At 39.5% G+C, this 21577-nt stretch overlaps 1 protein-coding gene across 2 annotated transcripts in view; it reads left to right on the forward strand.

The window, feature by feature from the left end:
- Positions 1–21577, forward strand: part of UVSSA (UV stimulated scaffold protein A) — a 53480-nt gene that overhangs the window by 15414 nt on the left and 16489 nt on the right. For both annotated transcript variants that reach the window (XM_080624146.1, XM_080624145.1), the window contains 2 exons: positions 7204–7315; positions 20199–20376. In XM_080624146.1, the coding sequence (XP_080480272.1) occupies positions 7204–7315; positions 20199–20376 (290 nt within the window). The remainder of the gene's footprint in view (positions 1–7203; positions 7316–20198; positions 20377–21577) is intronic.

A 21577-nucleotide genomic window follows, 5' to 3' on the forward strand; every position in this document is an offset into this window, starting at 1 on the left:
AGATCTTTGGTAGTTTAAATAAAACTGTTGTATCTCCCCTGAATGAGGTATTTATTTTATGAAGAAAAATTCATCTGTGCCAAGAGAACTTCATCTGTTGGTTTTGGTGGATGGTGGGAGTCCAAGTAGTGAGGTATGAAAATGCATCTGAGGGTATATCTTGAATGGTTATTGCTAAACAAGTACTAAACTTGGCTTGCAGTATCTTCCTGAGATAAGTTTTGTTAAATGCACCAGTTTTCCAGACTACCTTTTATTTGCTGTACTCTAAAACTGTAAATGCACATGCTAGTCCATTTGGTATATTGGACATACTAATTTCTTGTGTACAATATTCATGAAGATCCAAAGGGTTTTTAACTGTCTTGCACCTTAAGACCCACTGGTCTCTTTACGTGATTATTTTGCTGCTTTTTATTAAAATCCCTTCTAACCTTATCTGGGACCTGGAGTCTGCTGGGGTCCAGAGATGCAGCAGGTAGTAACACGGAATGATACAGATTTTGTGCAGTGTTCCTCATCGCTATTGACCTCTCAGTGTATGTATCCAAGCTCTATTGATCACTGGGTAGGGTGATGAGGGCCTTGGCACATACCTTGAGTAAGTCTCATGCTTGCACCTCCAGGACTCCAGCAATACTCACAGACTCTGGCCAATGTATGTTGGTTAAGGGGAAGCTGGTTCATTAAGTAGTTTATATTGCTAAAGCAATTTGGAGCAAGGCTCGCTGCTTCTCCAGCATTACCCTTAGGCTAAGTGTTGGGCTGGAACCCTTTAAGCATTTTCCTACTTGTGGAAATTACGGAAGTGTGAAATATACATTCCTAAATAGGAGTCAGCCTGGCCAAGTAGCCGATGTGCTGTTGGGCAACTATAAATAGAATGAAGAGTGATACTTTTACTGGTTAACATGAAATGTGATTTGCCTGGACCACATATCTAATTTGCAGTCATTGAGGTTTGAATTTATGCTCAAATCACAGAGCAAAGGGGAGGGGGTCTATATGGGAGGTCCCTATAGATACAGCTCTTTTAGTAGTTTGTTTTCCTTGTGTTGCACACAGGAAAACTGAAGCCATGGGTCTGAAATCTGCCAAAATGCCAGCATTTATTTCCACATCATCCTAATATAAAAGGATGGAAAAGGAGGAACTTGTAAAAGCCCTTACGTGTAAGATACACTGTTTGACTATTCTGTTTTTATTACTGGCGCTGAAGAAATTCTTTTTACCCAGTCGCTATTTGCTTACATAGAATATCCCCAAATTTCCTTTCAGATGACTGAAGTATGTTTTGTGTTACAGGCAAATAAAAAATGTATTTGCTTAAGGTTGCCTCTTTAACTAGATTCTACAGCAATAAATATTCTGGCTCCCTCACCAAAATCTTCTGCCTCTTGAAAATATTTAGTTGGCTTTGAGTAGATGCACATGAGATATTGGCATGGTGGAATAATTTGCAAGATCTTCCAGGGAGGGTATTAGCATATAAATAGCAGATGCAATGACGACCATCACAGCTGAGTACATTTAATTTTTAGTTTATAAGATAGAATGGGTTTTTAAATGCATAGCCATCAAGCCTGCGGAAAGACAAATGAAGTTTAGAGTTCACTTGTCTGAGAATGCCTTACATCATTTTTTTTTTCTTCTAAAAAAAAAAAAGGAACAGACACATAAAACTGAACAAAAGTGATTTCTTGGCTGAAAAGTAATTGAGATTGCAACCAAGTTAATTACACCATGCAGAATTTATTTGCTGGTCCCAGCTGTAGTTTGCGAGCGGTGTTTTAGTAAGTAGATAGGACTTCTTCATATGCTGTCTTTTCCCTTCCTCCTTTTTCCGAAATCATAAGTAAATGCTGTTCCTCTAGTCCTATAAACTGATTACACTCTATATTTCAGTCATTGTATTGTTTTCTTTGGAGACTCAGGTTTTGAAATCCTGTTAGCAGAATGTTGCACTCAGTTCATATAAAACTGACAAGAGGACCAAAGGCTGTTCTTTGCATCTTTCCATGTGTTGTGCATTTGGTAGAGGGTATTTTGCATTTCTTACTGGTTGGGATGGATGAGCAAGGCATTTAACTGGAGCTGTGGTTGTACTGAGCTACGCTAATAGCTGGAGGCTCTCAGAGTGTTGACTCTAAAGTAAAGCTACGATTGCATTCCTGTTGGCATCCCATGTTTGTTTTCAGTATTTTTAATAAGATCATAGAATGGTTTGTCTTGGAAAGGGAGCTTAAAGTTCATCCAGTTCCAACGCCCTGCCATGGGTAGGGACACCTTCCACTAGACCAGGTTGCTCCAAGATGGAAAGTAATAAGGAAACATCTGGGTTTTTAATGAGTTAGGGAACAAATGGTTTGATTACATTTGTCCAGCTGGAAAAGTCAGCACTATTGTAAGTTTTTAATGAAAATCAGGAGAATGGAGATGTTCTAACTCTGATTACAATGAAAATAATGCATATATATTTTCTGTCCTTTTATTTTAAGTTATATTCTCATGTACAAATAAGTTTAGCCCAAGAATCTGGAAATTGTGTAGTTAAATCCTGTTTCCTCTCAGAGTGAGATATGTAGTTAGGGAAATTACAAGAATCAACAAACAAAAAACCCAACACATAGTTTTGCAAACACATGACTCATTTAGATAGATAAATAACTGCCAGCATTATAGAGCAGATTAACACTGAGCAGAAAACTTCCCCTCTCGCTGGAGCTTAAGGAGCAGTGACGGTGGAAGAAGTACCTTCTGGTGTCTGGGAATCTGGTGTCCCTTCATATGGGCCATCCTCTAGTGACAGAGAGAAGGTGGTTCACCCTCTGTTTCTGATAAGGCTGCTAAACTGTGTTAGTGATTTTCCTCATATCACCTGATTATTAGAATGAATTTGAGAATGGGACCTGGGTTTTTTCCACATTCTTTAGCAGGTGATTGAAAACCAAACATTTGTGTGACTACTTATCTTAGAGGTATTTAATTCCCTACAATACAAGAAAAGCTTTACATTTTGGTATTTATCACTTGAGCTTATACTTTACTTTCCTTCAGTTATGGTCCACTAGACATGGCATATTGCTTGAGTTTACCTTAGCCTTGTTTTTCTTGTTTGCAAGTACCTAACCTCTCATTCCTAAATGATTTTCAGTTACTAAGCTTGTTGCTCAAAATGTTATCTTAAAGCTTTAATTTGATTTAACTGTGAATAGGTGATTTTTTAATTGTTTTAATTGACTGAAAAAGTTTACCTACAGTAGAAACACAGTGGGTGGCCGAGCTCTCACACTGCATCTGTAGAGCTTGCTTTGGAGCTTCCTTCATGTTTGAAAAGTGGAATTGGAAAGAAAAAAAAAAAGCCATTTTTCTAGCTAATAATATTAATGTATGAGCTGTCCTCTATGTAGAAAGGGAATGGAACAAAACAGCATAAATGGGTGGTTCTGATGAAGTACCACTGGAAGGAAGCAAACTGAGATACAACTACCTCCAACTACTGTGCAACTTCTTGAATTTCCACCAGGGATGACTTGAATATTTTAAAGTAAAAAGATGAGTGTTATCTTGTTAAAGATTACATCAAAAGAAAGACTTCATGTCTGCTTGAAGGGAAAAGGGGGCTTCATTCCCGATAGTTAGCTAAGCAGTTAATTTTTTCTCCAGGAAATCTAGATTTACTGGAAGAGCCCAGGGAAATTCAAGGGTGTGAACAATCCGCATAATATTTTATGAAAATGACCCCCATATTTAAAATCTGGCATTATATGTTATGCATTGTAGCACCAAGTCCACATCTACCTTTTAGAAAATTAAAACACATAAATTCTGTTTAGTGTTTGATATGTGCTGCACTAGCTGAAAGCTGTAATGCCCCTAAAACCTTGGGTTGCTTTTCACCTTTCATAAATTCCTGGGTAGATTCTATACAAAAAATAATTTTCAGCTCCGTGGCTCATTGTTATTCCAACTTGATGGATTGTCGTCATTTACTCAGTGAGGAAGTTAAGTGCTCCTGTCATTTCCGAAGAGTATAATTGGGACGTTTCACAGGTCAGCGGTAGTGACAGGTTTCCCTTTTGATTAGTGTTAGACTGATAACAAAAATTACAGTTTCCTATGATTAATGTTTTCTATAGTACTTGAATGCACAGTTCATGGATTGTACCTAAACAAAGTGAATTTGCATCTGATTATGCTCTTTCTCCCTCAGGCTTTTCACGTGCTCTCAAGTTTTAGACCATGCAGGTAATACAGCAAAGTTGCTTCTAAGGCAGTTTTCAAGTTGAGGGTTAGTGAAGCCTGCTGAATTTTAATGTATTAATGCAGAGAGCTACGTGCCCCAAGTGACATGTGAACAGATCAGGAGCAACTGCAATTAAAGACAGAACCCTTCTGAACTCTTTCTAGTGCTCTCAGCTACATCATGCACATGACTACTTGCACCCACTGATATTTTAGGTATAATAGTTTATTTTTCAAATCCTTAAACCTGTTGCTGTTCATTCATTTACAGACTTCTTCTCAGTAAAGACAATAGAAATCCACCAAATTTACTTTCCCTGTTTTATAACATGAAAGTTGGTCAGTTTTTGCATTATGGCGCGAAGTTGTAAGACTTCATCATGGACTGTAGCAACAGGACAAGTGGTAATGGGTTTGAGCTAAAACAGGGGAAGTTCAGGATAGATATAAGGAAGAAGTTCTTTACTGTGAGGGTGGTGAGGCACTGGCACAGGTTGCCCGAAGAAATGGTGAATGCGCCGTCCCTGGCAGTGTTCAAGGTTGGACAGAGCCTTAGGTGACATGGTCTAGTGTGAGGTATCCCTGCCCGTGGAAGGGGGGTTGGAACTGGACGATCTTAAGGTCCTTTCCAGCCCTAACCATTCTGTGATTCTACGATCATCCATGACAAGTTTTAGCTTGGTGAAATCATTTTAAATTGGTAAATGAGAAATGGAATCTGAGAATGGATAATATGACGTTGCCCTGCTTGTAGCTGGAGAAGTAGTAGTGGATATTTCTGAATTTAATTAAATTGCCCCAATAGATAAAAAGGGGATGATAACATCAGAAGAATTACGAAACCAAAATACAAATAAATTAACTTCAATCTCTATCCTTCTGTTGTGCAGAGTACAAAACCTGATTATGTTTTTCTTTCTAAAGGCAATTGAGAAGGATCTCCTAAAAGTTGCAATTTAACACGGATGTTCTTTCATGTCCAGTGACTTTGCAAGTTTGTGGTTGGTGGTAGAATTCTTTCTTTGCGTTACAGCTCTGTTTTCGTTTGTGCTGCAGCAGGCATCTGTCTCAGCCATGCCAGGTAGGGCTTGAATTGCAACTTTCTTTCAGATAAGGAAAAGTGATTGCAGTAGGAAACAAAAAGTAAACTAGGGTGCAGGATCCTCCAGCACAGTCTGAAGGTTGGCGGCTCTCAGGGTAGTGACAGTTGGGCTGGAAATACTATATTGTGTTGTTACCTGGCTTTGGCAGCTGGGTACCTTAAACATGAATATGCTGAGACTTTATTGTAAAATGAAGACTATGAGGTGTTCTCTGGTGAGAATGCTGTAGTAAATCTGCTGTGTCCTTCAGGACAGTAAATCTTCTTTTCTTTTCACTGAAACTGCAGCTTTCTTAAAGTCATGTTTTTAAACAAAGGGAAGAATTGTACTTCTGACTTGCACCTTCCATTCATTATATGTTAAAGTGTATCAATATGTATTAATATCAATTAATGTTCTTTATTAGAAATTAATACAGTCCAGCTTCCAAGTAATATTGACCAAAAAGAAATGCTGGTTATTTTTTTCATTATTATTTGTTTTAAATTTTTAACTGCATTCAGTAACCTGTGATTGGTTTCTAGGTTCTTTGGCTTCAGACTGTATGTATGATTTAAAGGAACTCAGCTGTGACACGAGATTAGAGGAGTGCATTAAATTGGGAAAATTCTGCTGCAGGCAAAATCTGCAGCATCCTCCAATGCTTGTAACAATGACTAGTTGATATGAACATCAGCCTAAGTCGGGTGCAGGAAAAGAAGTAGAGAACACTGCTGAAAATAGTGAAAACGATGCCATTCCTTATCTATTGCTTTGTCTTGCTGCAGCCCAGTTGAAAAAAGTGATAGCCTGTGGTAGGGTTGGGTTTAGTGGATACCCCTTATTGTTTCCTAGACTTGTAACAGTGGACAGTAGACATACAATAATGTGCTAATTCTCTTGTTATTAAGAATGAGGTGACTCTCAAGGTGGTCAAAGAAAATAAAGCATAAGACCTTCATCATTGCTGCCTTTTTAGGGTAGTTGGCATTTGCTACTTTAAAATTCTGATAGTACAGGCCATGTGTGTGGCACAGATTCTGTTAGCTTATATGTAGTTTAGAAGAAAAATTCATTTTTAGGTATGGAACAAGATTAGAAACAAGTGTAGAGGCTTGCTGGCACAAAAGCAGTAGTAGCTAGCTGAAATGATATATAGGAAGCCACTTATGTGAGTGAATTACCCAGGTTAGTTGTTTTCCAGCTAGTCATAGATACTCAGTTTCAGAAGGGAGCACAGACTAAGTGCCCATGTTGGTATTGACCATAGTAATGTGTGCAGTCTAATGGTATGAATGGCTAGGATGGACTGAATTAGTTGAGAAATTAATATATCAAATTATTTTTAGTGTTGTTGTGAAGAAACACAGTGAAATCCTGTAGTATACAGATCTGAATATTCTTTCTTTGGTCAGTATTAGCTTACCAGTCCATCCACTTCCCTTTTTGTGTGCCTGCTCTGGCACACAAAATAATTTGTGGTGCTATTTAATATGCCACAGACTATTCAGGTGCATCTAAATGAGTAAAATCAGTGGAAGCAGAAGAGGTAAGGCTAAAATTTTCTCATTAAGTCAAAATCTTGAGGTTGTTTTAAGGTTTATGGTCTTGTTTTATAGCTTTACACTTTCTCGGGCTTCACCAACTGCATGTGTTCTAATGGATAAAAGGGGCTTTAAAGAAGCCCTTAGGATAGAGTATGGCTTTAGAGATAAAATGTTAAGCAAAAGCCTAATCTTGAATAAAGATTAAATACATAATTAGGGAAATACTTTTGACATGGAGCCATCTCAGTAGGGCTATCAGGATGTCTGTGAAATATTTTCAGTGTGAAAGTAAATGAAAAGCAGTCTTCACATGTTAAACATGCCTCTAGATGAAAGCCTTGGATGACGATGATGATGAGGAGGATGAAGATGAATTTGTGGAGGTCCCTGAGAAGGAAGGTTATGAGCCCCACATTCCAGACCACCTGCGTAAGGAATATGGTGAGTTTGCCCAGCTGCGACAAGCTTTATCCCTGCATGTTACTGCTGCACTCAGATAAATAAACAGCCATTCTGAAGTAATAAAGTGATCAGCGGTGTGGGTAATCTCTGCCTGCTATGAGGAAGTCATTACATAGATGCAGGAGCAGCGATTGGCTCCAGATAACAAATACTTTCTAGGAGCAAGAACAACTGAGACGAGAAGCTTATTTCATTCCATCGTGTTCCACTGTATTTTAGAGCCAGAAGCAGCACAGCGTATGCTTATAAGTGTGCTAAACACATACTGGGAGTGAAGGGATTGCAAAATAAAGCTGTAAATGAGCCTGAATATTAGAAATACTGGTAACAGTCTGTTGAGATGGGATAAGGTTTTGTATGGTCACCTGCATTAATAGCACTTGAGATGTGCAGCCACTTCCTCCCATAGAGTGGCCAACATACAGCTCAGAAAGAAAAGAGAGAGGTATTTAGGTCACAAGATGTTAAATGGAGCTCTGCCTTCATGTGCAGAGTTATAGCCACTGATCATGTACCAGATGACAAAATATAATCTTGCCTTCTTTTAATGCATTCTAAAGATAACTGTTTTTAAATAAAGTTATAATGTGGTTTTGAGAAATCAAGAGGGGAAATTACTGAGGAAAATTCATCTTGAATAATGCAATTTCAGTGCCTTACTCCTTCTTCTTTGTCCATCTAACCTGTTAAGTGTCTGCAGCTTTGCCTTTGTGCAGGGTTGTGTATATTAAGATTCAGAAGGTTTTGGTACCTTGGAGAGACGGGGAGGGCAGCTGCCACTGCATACAAAACCTTGGACACTGTATAAGTTTCTTGCTCCTGCATTTCTCCATGAGTATTTGTGTAAGGCTGGTGCTGTGTTGTGCCTTTTTCCAATCCTGTTCATGCTCATTGTTAACATATCCAGAGTTTCCATCAAAAGTCAGGCTTATTACCTGAATAAGCCAAATGTTTAATTTTGCTGAAACAAGGGGCTGTACCTGTGTAAACACAACATGATGTAGCTTAAGTGATTCTTTCACTGTCTTCTGCCATCAAATTTGGCTATAGACAATGAAAGATTATCAGTAACAATAACCTGTATTGGCTGGGGTCAGTTCAAGGATGTCTTCAGATGTGAAGTCCTGCTACTGCTGCAGTCCATGTATCTCATCTAGACTTAAACTACCAGGACACCCTTGAAGTAAGCCCTGCATTAGTTATCTGTGTATCTCTGTTCCCCACCTAAGAACGTGCAGCAAGCCCAACTGGCTGATACCAGCTTGTTTGGAGGTAGATGTCTCCATTCCTCCATGCCTCCATGTGGAAATTATCAACCATATAGATGACAGAAATTAGACTAGTGCCCTAGGGAGCAGGTAGCTGCAATGTGATTTGGCATTTCTCTTAAAGTATGTGTTGCTTGAAACCATCTTTAGGCTTTTGGGTTCTAATTGTTGCTAACAGTGGGACTTTCAGAAAAGGAATATAATGGAAGAAAGGGGTAGCAGCCTTCCAGACAGTTGTGAACAGCTTCTTATGTGTACATGGCTAATGACAGTCCAAAGCATTGGTAGTGATAGTAAATGAATGAGAAAGCGAGGTAAGTTATGAACATAGCTATGGGTCATCTTTGATTTTTTTTCCTTCCTTTGATTTTTTTTCCTTCCTTTGGCAGTATTCCTTGTGCCAAAACTGATATTTTCTTAATACTTCCAGGTACTGGAACTTGTTTTCCGTATCTTTAACAGCAGCCTGATGAATACTGACATGCAAAAGTTCTGTTCCTACTTGTCACTTTCCCCTGGAAGCGAAATGTACTCATCTCTTCCTTTTCCTCTCTGGTCTTCCTCATGGACGCACTTAAAAAATGAAACATCACCCTTTGTACCACACTAACAAAATACTTTGCTGCTATTTGAATTCCTTCTTATGGAAAAGGATAAAAGAACAAGCGTACGATCTCCTCAAGGATGTTTTAAAAATCTATATAAAATGGATTAAGAAATTCCCAATTTGTATTTAGACTATTGCTGATAGGAAAATTCATTATAATGAAGAAGCCAATCAATCAGCAAACAAAACCTCTCATTTTGTACACACGTAGTTACGTAGGAGCTAATGGTCACACTTGGCTGTTCTTTATCTGATGTGTTTGTTAAAAATAGCATTTAGAAAGAAATGAACCAATCTTGATGTTCTGGAATCAGTCATCTTTTGCTTGCTGTTATTTAAAGTTATTATGTGAGCTTCGAGCTCAGGGAAGAGTCTGAAAATAATTCAGAATTCCTGAAAACAATTCAGGCAGCCTTTTAAGCATGTGCTTTCTTCTGTGTGTACTTGAGTGCTTTCTTGCACCAGCTGGTCAGTTACTAGTTCAAGATCTATTTCAGAAGCCTATATGTAACTATTGCGTAAGTCATCTGGCTTCTTGTGTAATTACTTTAGGTCTGCATGAGGAAAATGGAGAATTGAATTTGCTCCGCTAGATTCTGTTCTGCATGTTCTTAATAAGTAAAACCAAAATAAGCATCTTTTGGCACATTTTGTTTAGAAAAGTGAATTATCATATTAAAACACACAAGAATACATTCATTTCATAGTAGCATGTTATCAAGAGCTGGATGTGTTAGGCAGTCACCTCTAAATATGGTTCTTTGTTCCATATACAAGCATGGTTATTGTAGCGGTGACTTTAGTTTTATACAATTCAGATGGTGTTTTTGATACATTTCTTTAGTTCACATCTAGTTCATGAGGACTCCGAGCTAAAAAAATGGAAGTCTGTGCAAGCGGAATGTTCCAACTGGAACATTAAACCTTCCATGTAAGATAAAATCTCTGTTATGTGGAAGGTGTAAACAGTTTAAAGGGGTGTTTTTTCCCTTGTGTTGTTACTCTTCTTGAACAAACCAGGAAAAGTGAACAGCTCCTCACATCAACTTTTTGTACTAAACAGGAAAACCAAGTTGTAAAACAGGTCATAGAATCATAGAATTGTTAGGGTTGGAAATGACCTTAAGATCATCTACTTCCAACCGTGCTGCCATGGGTAGGGATGCCTCACACTAGACCATGCCACCCAAGGCTCTGTCCAAGCTTGAACACTACCAGGGATGGAGCATTTACTACTTCTCTGGGCAATGTGTTCCAGTGCCTCACCACGCTCACAGTAAAGAATTTCTTCCTTATATCTAACCTGAACTTCCCCTGTTTAAGTTTGAACCCATCACCCTTTGTCCTATCTCTACAGTCCCTGATGAGAGGAGTTCATCTCCAGCATCTTTGTAGGCCCTCTTCAGATATTGGAAGGCATCTGGAAATGGATTGAAATGTGACATTTAAATTGCTAATTTTTATTTCTTTTTTTAAGTCACTTTATTCACTTCCTTTCTCTTCGGAAAATGGAAGTATCCTACTGACAAGGTAAAGTTCCATCTGAAATGCTATTTCTGATGGCACATACATGTATTTGTGGTCCTCCTGAGGTCTGAAAAGGTTGTGAAAAAAATTAAAGATATTTAAAGATGGGGCAGCTTTGTATGCATAAGTATGTAGACACGTGCAGCTGGTCTTATCTGTACATAGTTGATGATTTCAAAATTGATGATGATGTTTAATACATAAATGAACTGAGTGTCGGTACAGTTTGGGTGGAGGGAGAATTGAACAAGTCAATTTCAATCTCCATGTATAAGATGAAATGTAAATTTGTTAAAAGAATTTAGGTGATTAGATAAGTGAAGTGTGAAGATATAACCCATTAGGGGTGTCATGCCAAATTAGCATTACCAGACTTTTAATGACCTCCCATTTGTATAATCCTTATTTACACTTGCACCTGATGTCTGTTGCAGACAAGAGACCAGCCATCCTGTGGTACCACGGGGCCATTTTAAATATGTTGTGTTGCTAAAGGTAAATATTAGGCTGAAAAAGAAACAGTGCTGTGAAAATAACTTTCACAGGGTTACTCTGGTTCTCAGCAGGGATGTTGCTTTTATTTACAGAAGAGGAATGTGCCCTTGCGTAGCTGGTATTGCGAACCCGTTAAAAACGGAGGCGTTGTGCATTTAAAAGAAAGCTTCAGGGAGGGATAAAATCTTGTTTCCACTAGATTTTCCCCATTCTAGGCTTTGCTGGTCAGCTGTTGGCTGCGTTGGCTTAAAGTCAAAGGTGGATAAGGTAAGGGATGGAACTGTGCAGCTTCTGTTGTCATTCTTATGCCACAGACAGAATTTGGGGCTGGTGCCAGGGGAAGAGATTCCTTCCTGCCCTAATTGGTCTTGGTGTAGTTGGCAAGTGAGCTCTGAACCTCATGGGAAGTGATCCATTTTGAGAGGTGTGCTTTTCTGTCTTAAACCACAACAATTCCCAGATCTAGTTCAGAGCACACATCTCTAGCAACTGTTGTCTACTAATGGGCTTTCTCAATTCGTAATTCTTGTGTGTGTGAGCGCATACATTCATGAGCTTTCTTATGCAGTACTACTTTGAGGTACAGGGAAGTGCTGTTGCCATTTTACAAGTGGTGACATGAGGAAGCCATCTGACTTGGGAATATTAGCATGGAAGCAGTCTACTGATTATCAAGTTTCATCCATATGCAAAATTATATGGGAAGTGACTGTATGGTCAAGAACACAAACCATTATTTCAAATCTGGTTAATCAGATTATTTCTCTTGCATTTGAGCCTTAAGCCAAAATGCTTTTAGGTCCCTGATAGCTACTTCAGTGGTCTTATTACATCCTAAAACCTGCTTGGAATTTCTTTCATATCAGGATCAAAGCTGCAGTTCTAAAATCCCAAGATTTAGTTTTATCCATTTCAGAAAATTTTCCCTCCTCCCATCATGGAGTAACGTGCCTTTGTGGGTCAGATAGAATCATAGAATGGTTTGGGTTGGAAAGGACCTTCAGCTCATCCAGTTCCAACCGCCTGCCATGGGCAGGGATGACTCGCACTAGACCATGTCACTCAAGGCTCTGTCCAACCTGGCCTTGAACACTGCCAGGGATGGAGCATTTACCACTTCTTTGGGCAGCCTGTGCCAGTGCCTCACCATGCTCACAGTAAGGAACTTGTTCCTTATATCTAACCTGAACTTCCTCTGTTTAAGTTTAAACTCATTACCCCTTGTCCTGTCGCTGCAGTCCCTAAAGAAGAGTCCCTCCCCAGCATTCTTGTAGGCCCCCTTCAAAAAAGGTGTTCCCATACTGTCTTTCCTAAGCTGATGGTGTCAGTCATGTCTTTTCTGTGTGTTAAGTAGCACGGGGGTTTGTAGTACGAAATGTCATGGCAGCTGGAAAAGAAGGCTTATACCCCTTTGAACACATAAGGTGTACAAACCCAGGCTATTTCCTTAGTAGAGAAGTCACTACCTGGTTTTTACATAGAATTAGGAGTGCTTCAGACTGAAAAAGCTGTTCTAATGCAGCGCTCTCTGAGCTAAAAGAGATGTTTCTCTCTAAAGAAAAAGAACCGTGAACAAACTGCCTATTGCAACCATTCATTAAAGGTGGGGGGGTTTATAGCTTTTGCATTTCCTCTGAAGCCTGTATTAGAAATAACAATAAAACACTACGTAGAATAACGCAGAATTGAATTTTCAGATTTGAAGTAAAAGTCATGCCTCATGGGGCATTTATTCAGAGAAGTGCACTTGTTTGTATTGACTAGATATACTCTAGTCTGTAGCTAAGCAGCAGGCTTCCATGCATGTTGTTTCTAAAAGTTTTATTCTAACTGGCATCCATCGAGGCATACAGGGAACACAACAGTTAAAAGTAAAACTACCTTGGAAATGTGAAATATAATAGAATCATCATTATGAATTTGACATTTACAAAAGAATATGATTAGCACTTCCAATAAAATGCTTCTGCATCCATGCACAAATATTGACTGTAGGCATTTCCTCTAATTCCTAATCAGCTGCAAACCTTTCTCACTCTCAGGCGAGGTCTTTCTGTGTAATTAAGGTTCCTAGAAAATCTGACAGGATGTGGGATATATTTGATTCCTACGAAAGTTCTTAGAAATTTATAGGGACTGCACAGGATGTTGGTATACCTCTGCGTAGTTTGTGATAGTTGTGTACCTCACAGGAACTATGAATGGCCAGGGACTGCCAAATAATAAGCAAGAAGTTTAAAAGGTTAGGGTTGAAGGTGTAGAAAGGTTTTAATCTAAACTCTGCTGCTTTGATTTATTCTGATTTCTTTACTATGATTGTAAAACACCAATAAATAGGGTTGATTAATAAGAGTATTATAACAAATTCTGTAATTCAAAATAATAATAACCTATTCTGATATATAAGTAAGCCAGGCAAAGTATTAATGTAATCACAGAGTCATAGAATGGTTTAGGTTGGAAAGGACCTGAAGATCATCTAATTCCAACCCCCCTGCCATGGGCAGGGACACCTCAAACTAGACCATGTCGCCCAAGGCTCTGTCTGCCCTGGCCTTGAACACTGCCAGGAATCGAGTATTTACCACTTCTTCGGTAATATAAATGAACTCTTCTAGTTAACTAACATAGTTATCCTCCTTCTTTAATTTGAATTTCCAAAGTAGAATTCTAAAAGTTCAGATAAATGTAGGTGAGCATAGCTGCATTCAAAGGCACTGGAGGCAGCTTTTTTGGTTGTTTATAACCTGTGGTTATAAAAGACCACTTGTCAAGACAACTTTTAAAACGTGGTGGAATTTAAACAAATATTAATATGTGCAGTTGTCCATGTGAGAAGTTGCTTTGCGTGAACATACAGCTTGTGTGTACTGTGAGAATATTTGCTAAAGCCACCTCTGGCATTTCAGCATCCTCCCATAGCAGCTGCAGAGAGCCATTAGTTTTGTGGGGTTCAAGGGTAAGATAAAAAACTGTGTCTATCTAAAATTAAAGAGGAAGTTTTGTACTACAGTAAAAATAAGAATTTTAATCAGTGTTATCCCTGCATGAATACTTTTAAGATTTTGTTCCTAACAGTTTGGGTTTTTTCTGCTTGTTTTAGAGTTCTGTGTAGAGGAAGGGATACTAACAGGAAAAGAGACTAATTTTTTTACATAGGTAGGGATGAAACTTGATCCCAATTAAAACAAGAACAAACAAAGCCCACCAAGAACAAGCAAGAAACCCGCAAGTGAATATTCCTTTAATTTGTAATGACTTCATAAAGATCAGATATCTGTCAGGGATGACATATAATTCAAATTTCATCCCTTATGAGTAGCAGAACTTTCAGATATGATCAAGTTTTCCTGCTGTATGATCACCTTCTTAATTTTGTTCACACACACCTTTGTGCTTGGAGAGAGATAGCAGATCTGATCCTGAGACATGGAAGCTGTTTGGAAGCAATGCCCCAGACATTGGCTTGAACCCTCTGGCCTGCAAGTCCATATGAAGTAAGCTTTCCAAAGTTGGATGCCTGAGAGGGACTCTTCATCAGGGACTGTAGTAATAGGACAAGGAGTAATGGGTTCAAACTTTAACAGGGGAAGTTCAGGTTAGATATAAGAAAGAAGTTCTTTACTGTGAGGGTGGTGAGGCACTGGCACAGGTTGCCCAAAGAAGTTGTGAATGCTCCATCCTTGGCAGTGTTCAAGGCCAGGTTGGACAGAGCCTTGGGTGCCATGGTTTAGTGTGAGGTGTCCCTGCCCATGGCAGGGGGGTTGGAACTGGATGATCTTAAGGCACTTTCCAACCCAAACCACTCTGTGATTCTAAGTTCTGTTCAGTTAGCACTGAAGCTTATTGTGCTTCCTGAGTAAAAAACATGCAGGGTATTTTTTTCCACTGTGAGCACAGTAGACAGTAAGTGGGGAAATACTGTCCGTGAACTGCTGGATTTTCCTGACAGCCTTGGAGAGTGTCTACACTAATACAAATCACATACATTTGGCTTGACTAAGATTCAACAAATGGGAAATAGACTTTTTTATTTCATTTTTTCCAGGAAAGTTGAAGTCTGTAATACTTGTTTATATTCTATCTCCATGTTTTCAGTTAAATTTAAGTGAATCTGAAGTAGGTAGATTTCGTTTAAATCCACACAGCTGAAGAAACCTGGGCTTGCTCTTTCTCTGAATTTTCACTGAGAGGGGCTTTTATCTCCCCCTAATCCCACCATTTCTGTCAGGACATAATCTCTTTCTCAAATTTACATTTTAATTAGAAGGCCAGCTGAACTAGCTAAAATCAATAATGTCAGCGTTCAGCAGCCTAACTTCAGCTGAAACCCCAGCCTCTCTCTTTCCTTCTATCGATTGATCTTGGGAACACGGTCTACTTTATTGCTTCAGGCAAATAGGTGCCATTTGGTCAATTTAAACAAAAAAAGGGGATTTGAACACTTTTATGATTCTTTCTAAAAGCTGCTATTGGAACAATTGGAGCCAGGTACTGTACCTGTGTTAAATAAAGCACACAGAACACCAGAATTCTTAAGGAGGATTTTACTTCTGCGACTACACTTAATCCCATCTATGTCTTAAAACAGAAAACCTACCCTGACTTTGGATACCATTGAGCTGGGTCAATCTGCGCAGTCACTCTTGTCTTTATCCTGTTAGTGAAAGCCAATTTTATAAGCAAATATTATTGAGAAAGACCCACAGTAGAGGTGGAGTTACTGATGCTGTAGTGTATCTAGCTTTAGCCATTTTTCTGTTAATGGCTTAAAATAAGAAATCAATGGGAAAATATTTTGTTCTTGTAACTCTTAAGAATTCCTGTATTGATCTTCAGGATGTGATTTTTATCTAGCTAAATGTCACATTGTCCGTTTTATCTCTCTTGCCTTTTCTCTGTGTTGCTGACTGCTTGTCTCTGCTGTTCCCCTCCTTTCCCCCCCTCCAAATAAAACTACTGTAGTGAACAAGCAGTCAGGCTTTCCATAAACATCATAGGAAAAATAGGATTTTGCTGAGAACTTGGAATGCACATGCACGTATTCTCTCTGAAGAGGAAAAGGTGTGGTGAGAGACACATACCTGATACCTTCTGACTTCAAGATGGGTTGTATTGTAAAGAGTACACGTGCAGGTGTTCTCAAAACCGTTGCTTTAAACAATGCTGTTTAGAAAGGTATTCTTGTCCTTGTTAAATAGAGAGACAAATGGCAATTTAAAATGCTAAATAAAGTCTAAGCAGTTCTAAATTACAGATAGTCTATCACGTATTTTTCTCAGCTAACATTGTTCATGCCAAAGGGCCTGTTCAGACTGTTTCTGTCATAAACTGGAGTTTGCTTTTCCAAGTCTTGATGATTCTAAAGTGTGGCTATAACAGAATCTTTTGGATTAATTCTGTTTCACTCTTTTGAGACCCTTTTCCAAGGGTTAGAAATTAGGCACAGATTAGTCCTGTAAATGATTTTCTTTAACAATGTTAAAACCTTGTTGACTTTGGGAAGAAGTTAGATAACAAGGTGAATGTGGCATGTTCAGCACTTCCATTAAAGTATGTGATGTGGGCACGACTGTGTAAGGGAGTAGCAGCATCACCAGCCAGCAACAAGATAGCCCATGTCTGTCTACAGCTGGTAGGCAAGTTCTAATCTCCAGTCTGAGGACAAAAAATTAGAAAGGGGTGATCCGTCTTTGCATCATGGTCCATGCATGGAAGTGTTCAAAAACTGTGTAGATGAGGCCTCAGTGATATGGTTTAGTGATGGTCTTGGGAGTCCTGGGGTAATGGTTGAACCTGATGATCTTAAAGGTCTTTTCCAACCTAGCTGATTCTATAATTCTATGCTAACTTCAGTTCCCAGGTAGCATTGGGCAGCTCAAGCAACAGTGTCTTTCAAGAAACATTGCCTTAGGAATGCAGGCTTTGGTTTTGGGGTATTATCCATAGAGCTGGGTTTGACACTGCCTTCAGACTGTGGAGAGTGTCTCTTTGTCCATTCTGCAGTGTTTGCTGCCTGTGAGCATTTGGACAGTTGGCTACTTGAAGTCTTTCCAGGACAGCCAGGGGCCTGGCACTACTGAAATACCTGATCTCAGATGTGTGTTCACTCCTGTGGGGTATTCACCTGATGCTCAAGTAACCTTTTCTTAGGAAAGGTGGAATGCATCAGCCTGCCAGAGCTGGGTAGAGGCTCCTTATGGACATGGAAAATATTCACATACAAGTTGAATCTCTGATGTACTTGCCTTAACCATATTGTTAAAATGGTCTACATTTCTCTGTCATACACTAGATAAGCAGAAGGATGATTATATTGATATGTCATGGGAGAGTGAGGAGAAGACAGAGAACTCTCTATTAATGCTTATTAACTGCTGATGGCTGGTGGCCTCTCATCCTGTCTCCGTCTTCACATCTTATTTCCTTCCCCATCTTGTTTTGAAAGGGGCAGGTAAGCCACCTGCCACAGTTGTTGTTATTGGCCTCTGCCCTGAAACACCTTCCCCTTAAAACACTTTCCTTTGTTGTTACCACTATATGCCCTACTAGAGAGAGATAGAGGACTCAGCTGATCCTAGGTACTTGGAAAATATAGACCCATATGTACCTACGGGGTGATGTAAAAGGTTGCCACCTCAGCAACCTTCTTGACCTGTAACTCAAGTCAGGCAATACCATCTGTATGGTTGCACCCCATAGGTTATAGGGAATGAGCAGTGCAAATAAATCAAGGTCAGGATGAATTACTGGAAGACCTTATAAGGTGGAAAAAGTGGTCAGGGCAAGTTGCTCTAACTTTATGAAAAATATGGTTTTCTCTGAAATGAAAATATTTTGTTTATTAAAGCTACTTGTCACTACAGGTCCTGCAGTTTCCCACTCATAGGAATACCACCTCAGCTGTTCCTTTTCTAATTGATATCTTGTGATACATGTAATGACAGGCAAACAAATAACCAAAGCAAGAATATTTCAGGACATAGCTTCGGGGCTGGCTAGAAGTGGGCCAAGAGACTAAAAGTCATAACTAAATAATGGCTAAAACGTGTTAGGTAAAGTGGTTGCTTTCATAAGAAGGTTGTGATAATTTGCTGAAAAGTTTAGTTTCACGAAACTGTGACTTTGTGTTAATTTAGGGGTGGTTTTTTGAGGGATGGGGTCTTGCATTTCAGTCAGTTCTTTATAAAAAGGCTTTCTAAGGGGGCACATGCAGTCTATTACATTAGTGTGAGGGATCACATCTTTCCATTTTTAGCTGTCATTGGCTGAACAGTTCTTGTTACTACTGCCACCTAATAGAGTTGCTTCTCTAGCTCAGTGGGTAGAGGCATGTGCTGTCTAACTGCTCAGCCTGTCTAATTGCATCATTACAGTCTGTGCTGACTGTCTAATCTGGCCATATAAAGTAATTAAAGTTGCCCCACTACTGAGCTGCTGGTGCTGAACATCAGTGCCTGGCACTGCCTTGCAGTGGGTTTGTTCCTCAGGTGTAGCTCAGATATTTACTATCTCTTGGGTGTATTCTGTGGGTATATTTGTGGCTTCTGCCAGCATTTAGATATATTATCTTAGCAAGTTGTGTGGTTTAGTATCTGGAAAGAAGAACGTTCTCTAGCTAATTCTGCAGACCTACTTAGGTATATATAATTTGCAGACATTTAGAAATCAAAGCTCAACTATTCTCTATGGTGTTGCTCCTTAAGAAATCAGAAAGATAAAAAAAACACAGCTATTTTATTTTCTCAGCTCTGAAGAGTCAGTATGGTAGCTGAGAATGATCAAGTAACAGGGATGTGCCTCACACACACTGTTCTTTCACTGGGTGTGCCTCCCCACCAGATGTGCTAGGTGACATTGTCCATTATGTGTTGCAGTGAATCCAGCCAGATGTGGTCTCTCTGTAGAGTTTTAGCAGGACTTTGGCAGAGACACCACAAAGAACTGATCTTAAGCACACTGGAGGATATTGATGTATACCTTCCCTCTTGCTTTTTGCTACTCTTAGATGTCTTTTGGGACTCTAGGTGTTTAACAGTAGTGCCAAGAGTTCCTTTCTTCTGTTTTACCTTGGTATAACCTTGAGTGCAGAAATGACATACCAGGAAGTGACATTAGAAACTTAAAAGCAATATTGCAGTTAAAGCAAATATGTATTGTTAAAATCCTTCTGAGGTGAAGTAACATCATTCTTTGTTGTCACACCATGTCATACAAATTTAGAAGTTGGTTTGCTGCAGTTAGATACTCAGTGTGTTTCTATTCCAAAATAGAAAAAATGCATATGCAGAAATATCTGCCTGTGAATTGGATTGATCATAGAATCATAGAATAGTTAGGGTTGGAAAGGACCTTAAGATCATCCAGTTCCAACCCCCCAGCCATGGGCAGGGACACCTCACACTAAACCATGCCACCCAAGGCCTCATCCAACCTGGCCTTGAACACTGCCAAGGATGGAGCGTTCACAACCTCCCTGGGCAACCCATTCCAGTGCCTCACCACCCTCTCAGTAAAGAATTTCTTCCTTAGATCCAATCTAAACTTCCCCTGTTTAAGTTTTAACCCGTTACCCCTTGTCCTGTCACTACAGTCCCTGATGAATAGTCCATCCCTAGCATCCTTGTAGGCCCCCTTCAGATACTGGAAGGCTGCTACGAGGTCTCCACGCAGCCTTCTCTTCTCCAGGCTGAACAGCCCCAACTTTCTCAGCCTGTCTCCATTCGGGACGTGCTCCAGTCCCCTGATCATCCTCGTGGCCCTCCTCTGGACTTGTTCCAACAGTTCCATGTCCTTTTTATGTTGAGGACACCAGAACTGTACACAATACTCCAAGTGAGGTCTCTTGATGTCTAATGCAAGCTGAAAGCAGTAAACATGTAGTCAGCATCCTGAGTTGTTTGGCCCCACTGTGAAGCATTGAAGGTAGGAGTGAATCACCTCTAAACATTGAGTTCTTTTGCAGGGCTAGAACCCCAGTCGCCCCCAAAAGCACTGGTGGGGACGACATCAACAGGACCAGCTCCACTGAGCTCCCGCACCCAGCTGAAGGGGAATGAAGATGAACTTGATCCAACCTGTGCAGCTGCCACACTGAAACTTATTAGAGACAAACTACCAAAGTTACCACCTCCACATGCCAGGTTATCTTTATTTTGATTCTTGTAGAAACTTCTTGCTCTTACATGTATTTATCACTCACAGAAGCACACGGAAAAGCACTCGTGAACTAGGCGAGCTATTAAAGATGTCTTGGTTTTGGTTTGGTTACAATTTTTTACTTAAATGCACATTTGCTGCTTAATATTTGGGATGTTGTTAGTGATTACACCAGGATCTTAAGGAATCTTTTACTATGCACTTGATTTAGGTTTTATTTGGTGTAAATGACATCTATGAAAATATAGTGTTCTCTCCAAACAAGCAAACAAAAAATCCCCATTTATTGAGGTAATTTTTGGTTTGCAACTAAACTGAACATATCCTAATAATACGTTGGAAAGTGTTTTCAACCATTTCTTGGTTCCTAGTGACTTACGCTGTCAATGGTGCCTGGAAATGTGTTACACTGATTCCAAGGATGTATTTGTTGTCAGTCCTGTTCAAAGCTTGATGAAACTCCAGCCTTGTCTAGCATTTATCTGTGATTTGGGGATAAGACTGGAGTAATCTACGTAGTGGTATGTTCCTGAAAAGATACTTCTGCGTTGGCCAGGAAGGCCTCCAAAACCTGGCAGACTGGAATGTAGTCAAGTTAAAGGGGTTTGCTTTGTTAGAACTCCAGAGTTTGGAGCATTCAGGTGTACATTATGACTTTTAAACTTTAAAAATATAATGTTTCAGTAAGGTGAACCAGACCATTTAAAGCTTTGTCAGTGACTACCCAAGGTCTCCACAGTAGTACTCTGTTTTTTGAGGACTAATGAATTCTATAGTGGTATTGTACAATAAGTATTATAAACCTGCAAGATGGAATTATGCCAGCAAAAGAAAAGACTTTGCAATCAGAGAGACTCCCAAACTCATGACGTTGCAAACATGGGCATGAGCTTACAGAAGCATCTGTTAGGTGTACAGCATGCATGATCCATTACTGTCCCTATTAGATCTCTGCATCCATGGTGCAGCATCTGTTAGCTGGCTCTCGCTGAATGTGGAGTTAAGCTTCATGGTGCAGTGTGCTGTATGTAGAGTGTGTGGAGTTGTAGTTTGTATCCTTTCTTTCTTAAAAAAAAAAAAAAAAAGACAACACAGAATAACTCTGTAAAAGCAGTTGTAGTCCCAGATCTAAGATAATATTAGTGTTGGTGTGAAAATCTAATGCAAACAGGAAAAGTTGCTGTG

This window comes from Psittacula echo (assembly GCF_963264785.1).
Source record: "Psittacula echo genome assembly, chromosome: 1".
Taxonomy (NCBI): domain Eukaryota; kingdom Metazoa; phylum Chordata; class Aves; order Psittaciformes; family Psittacidae; genus Psittacula; species Psittacula echo.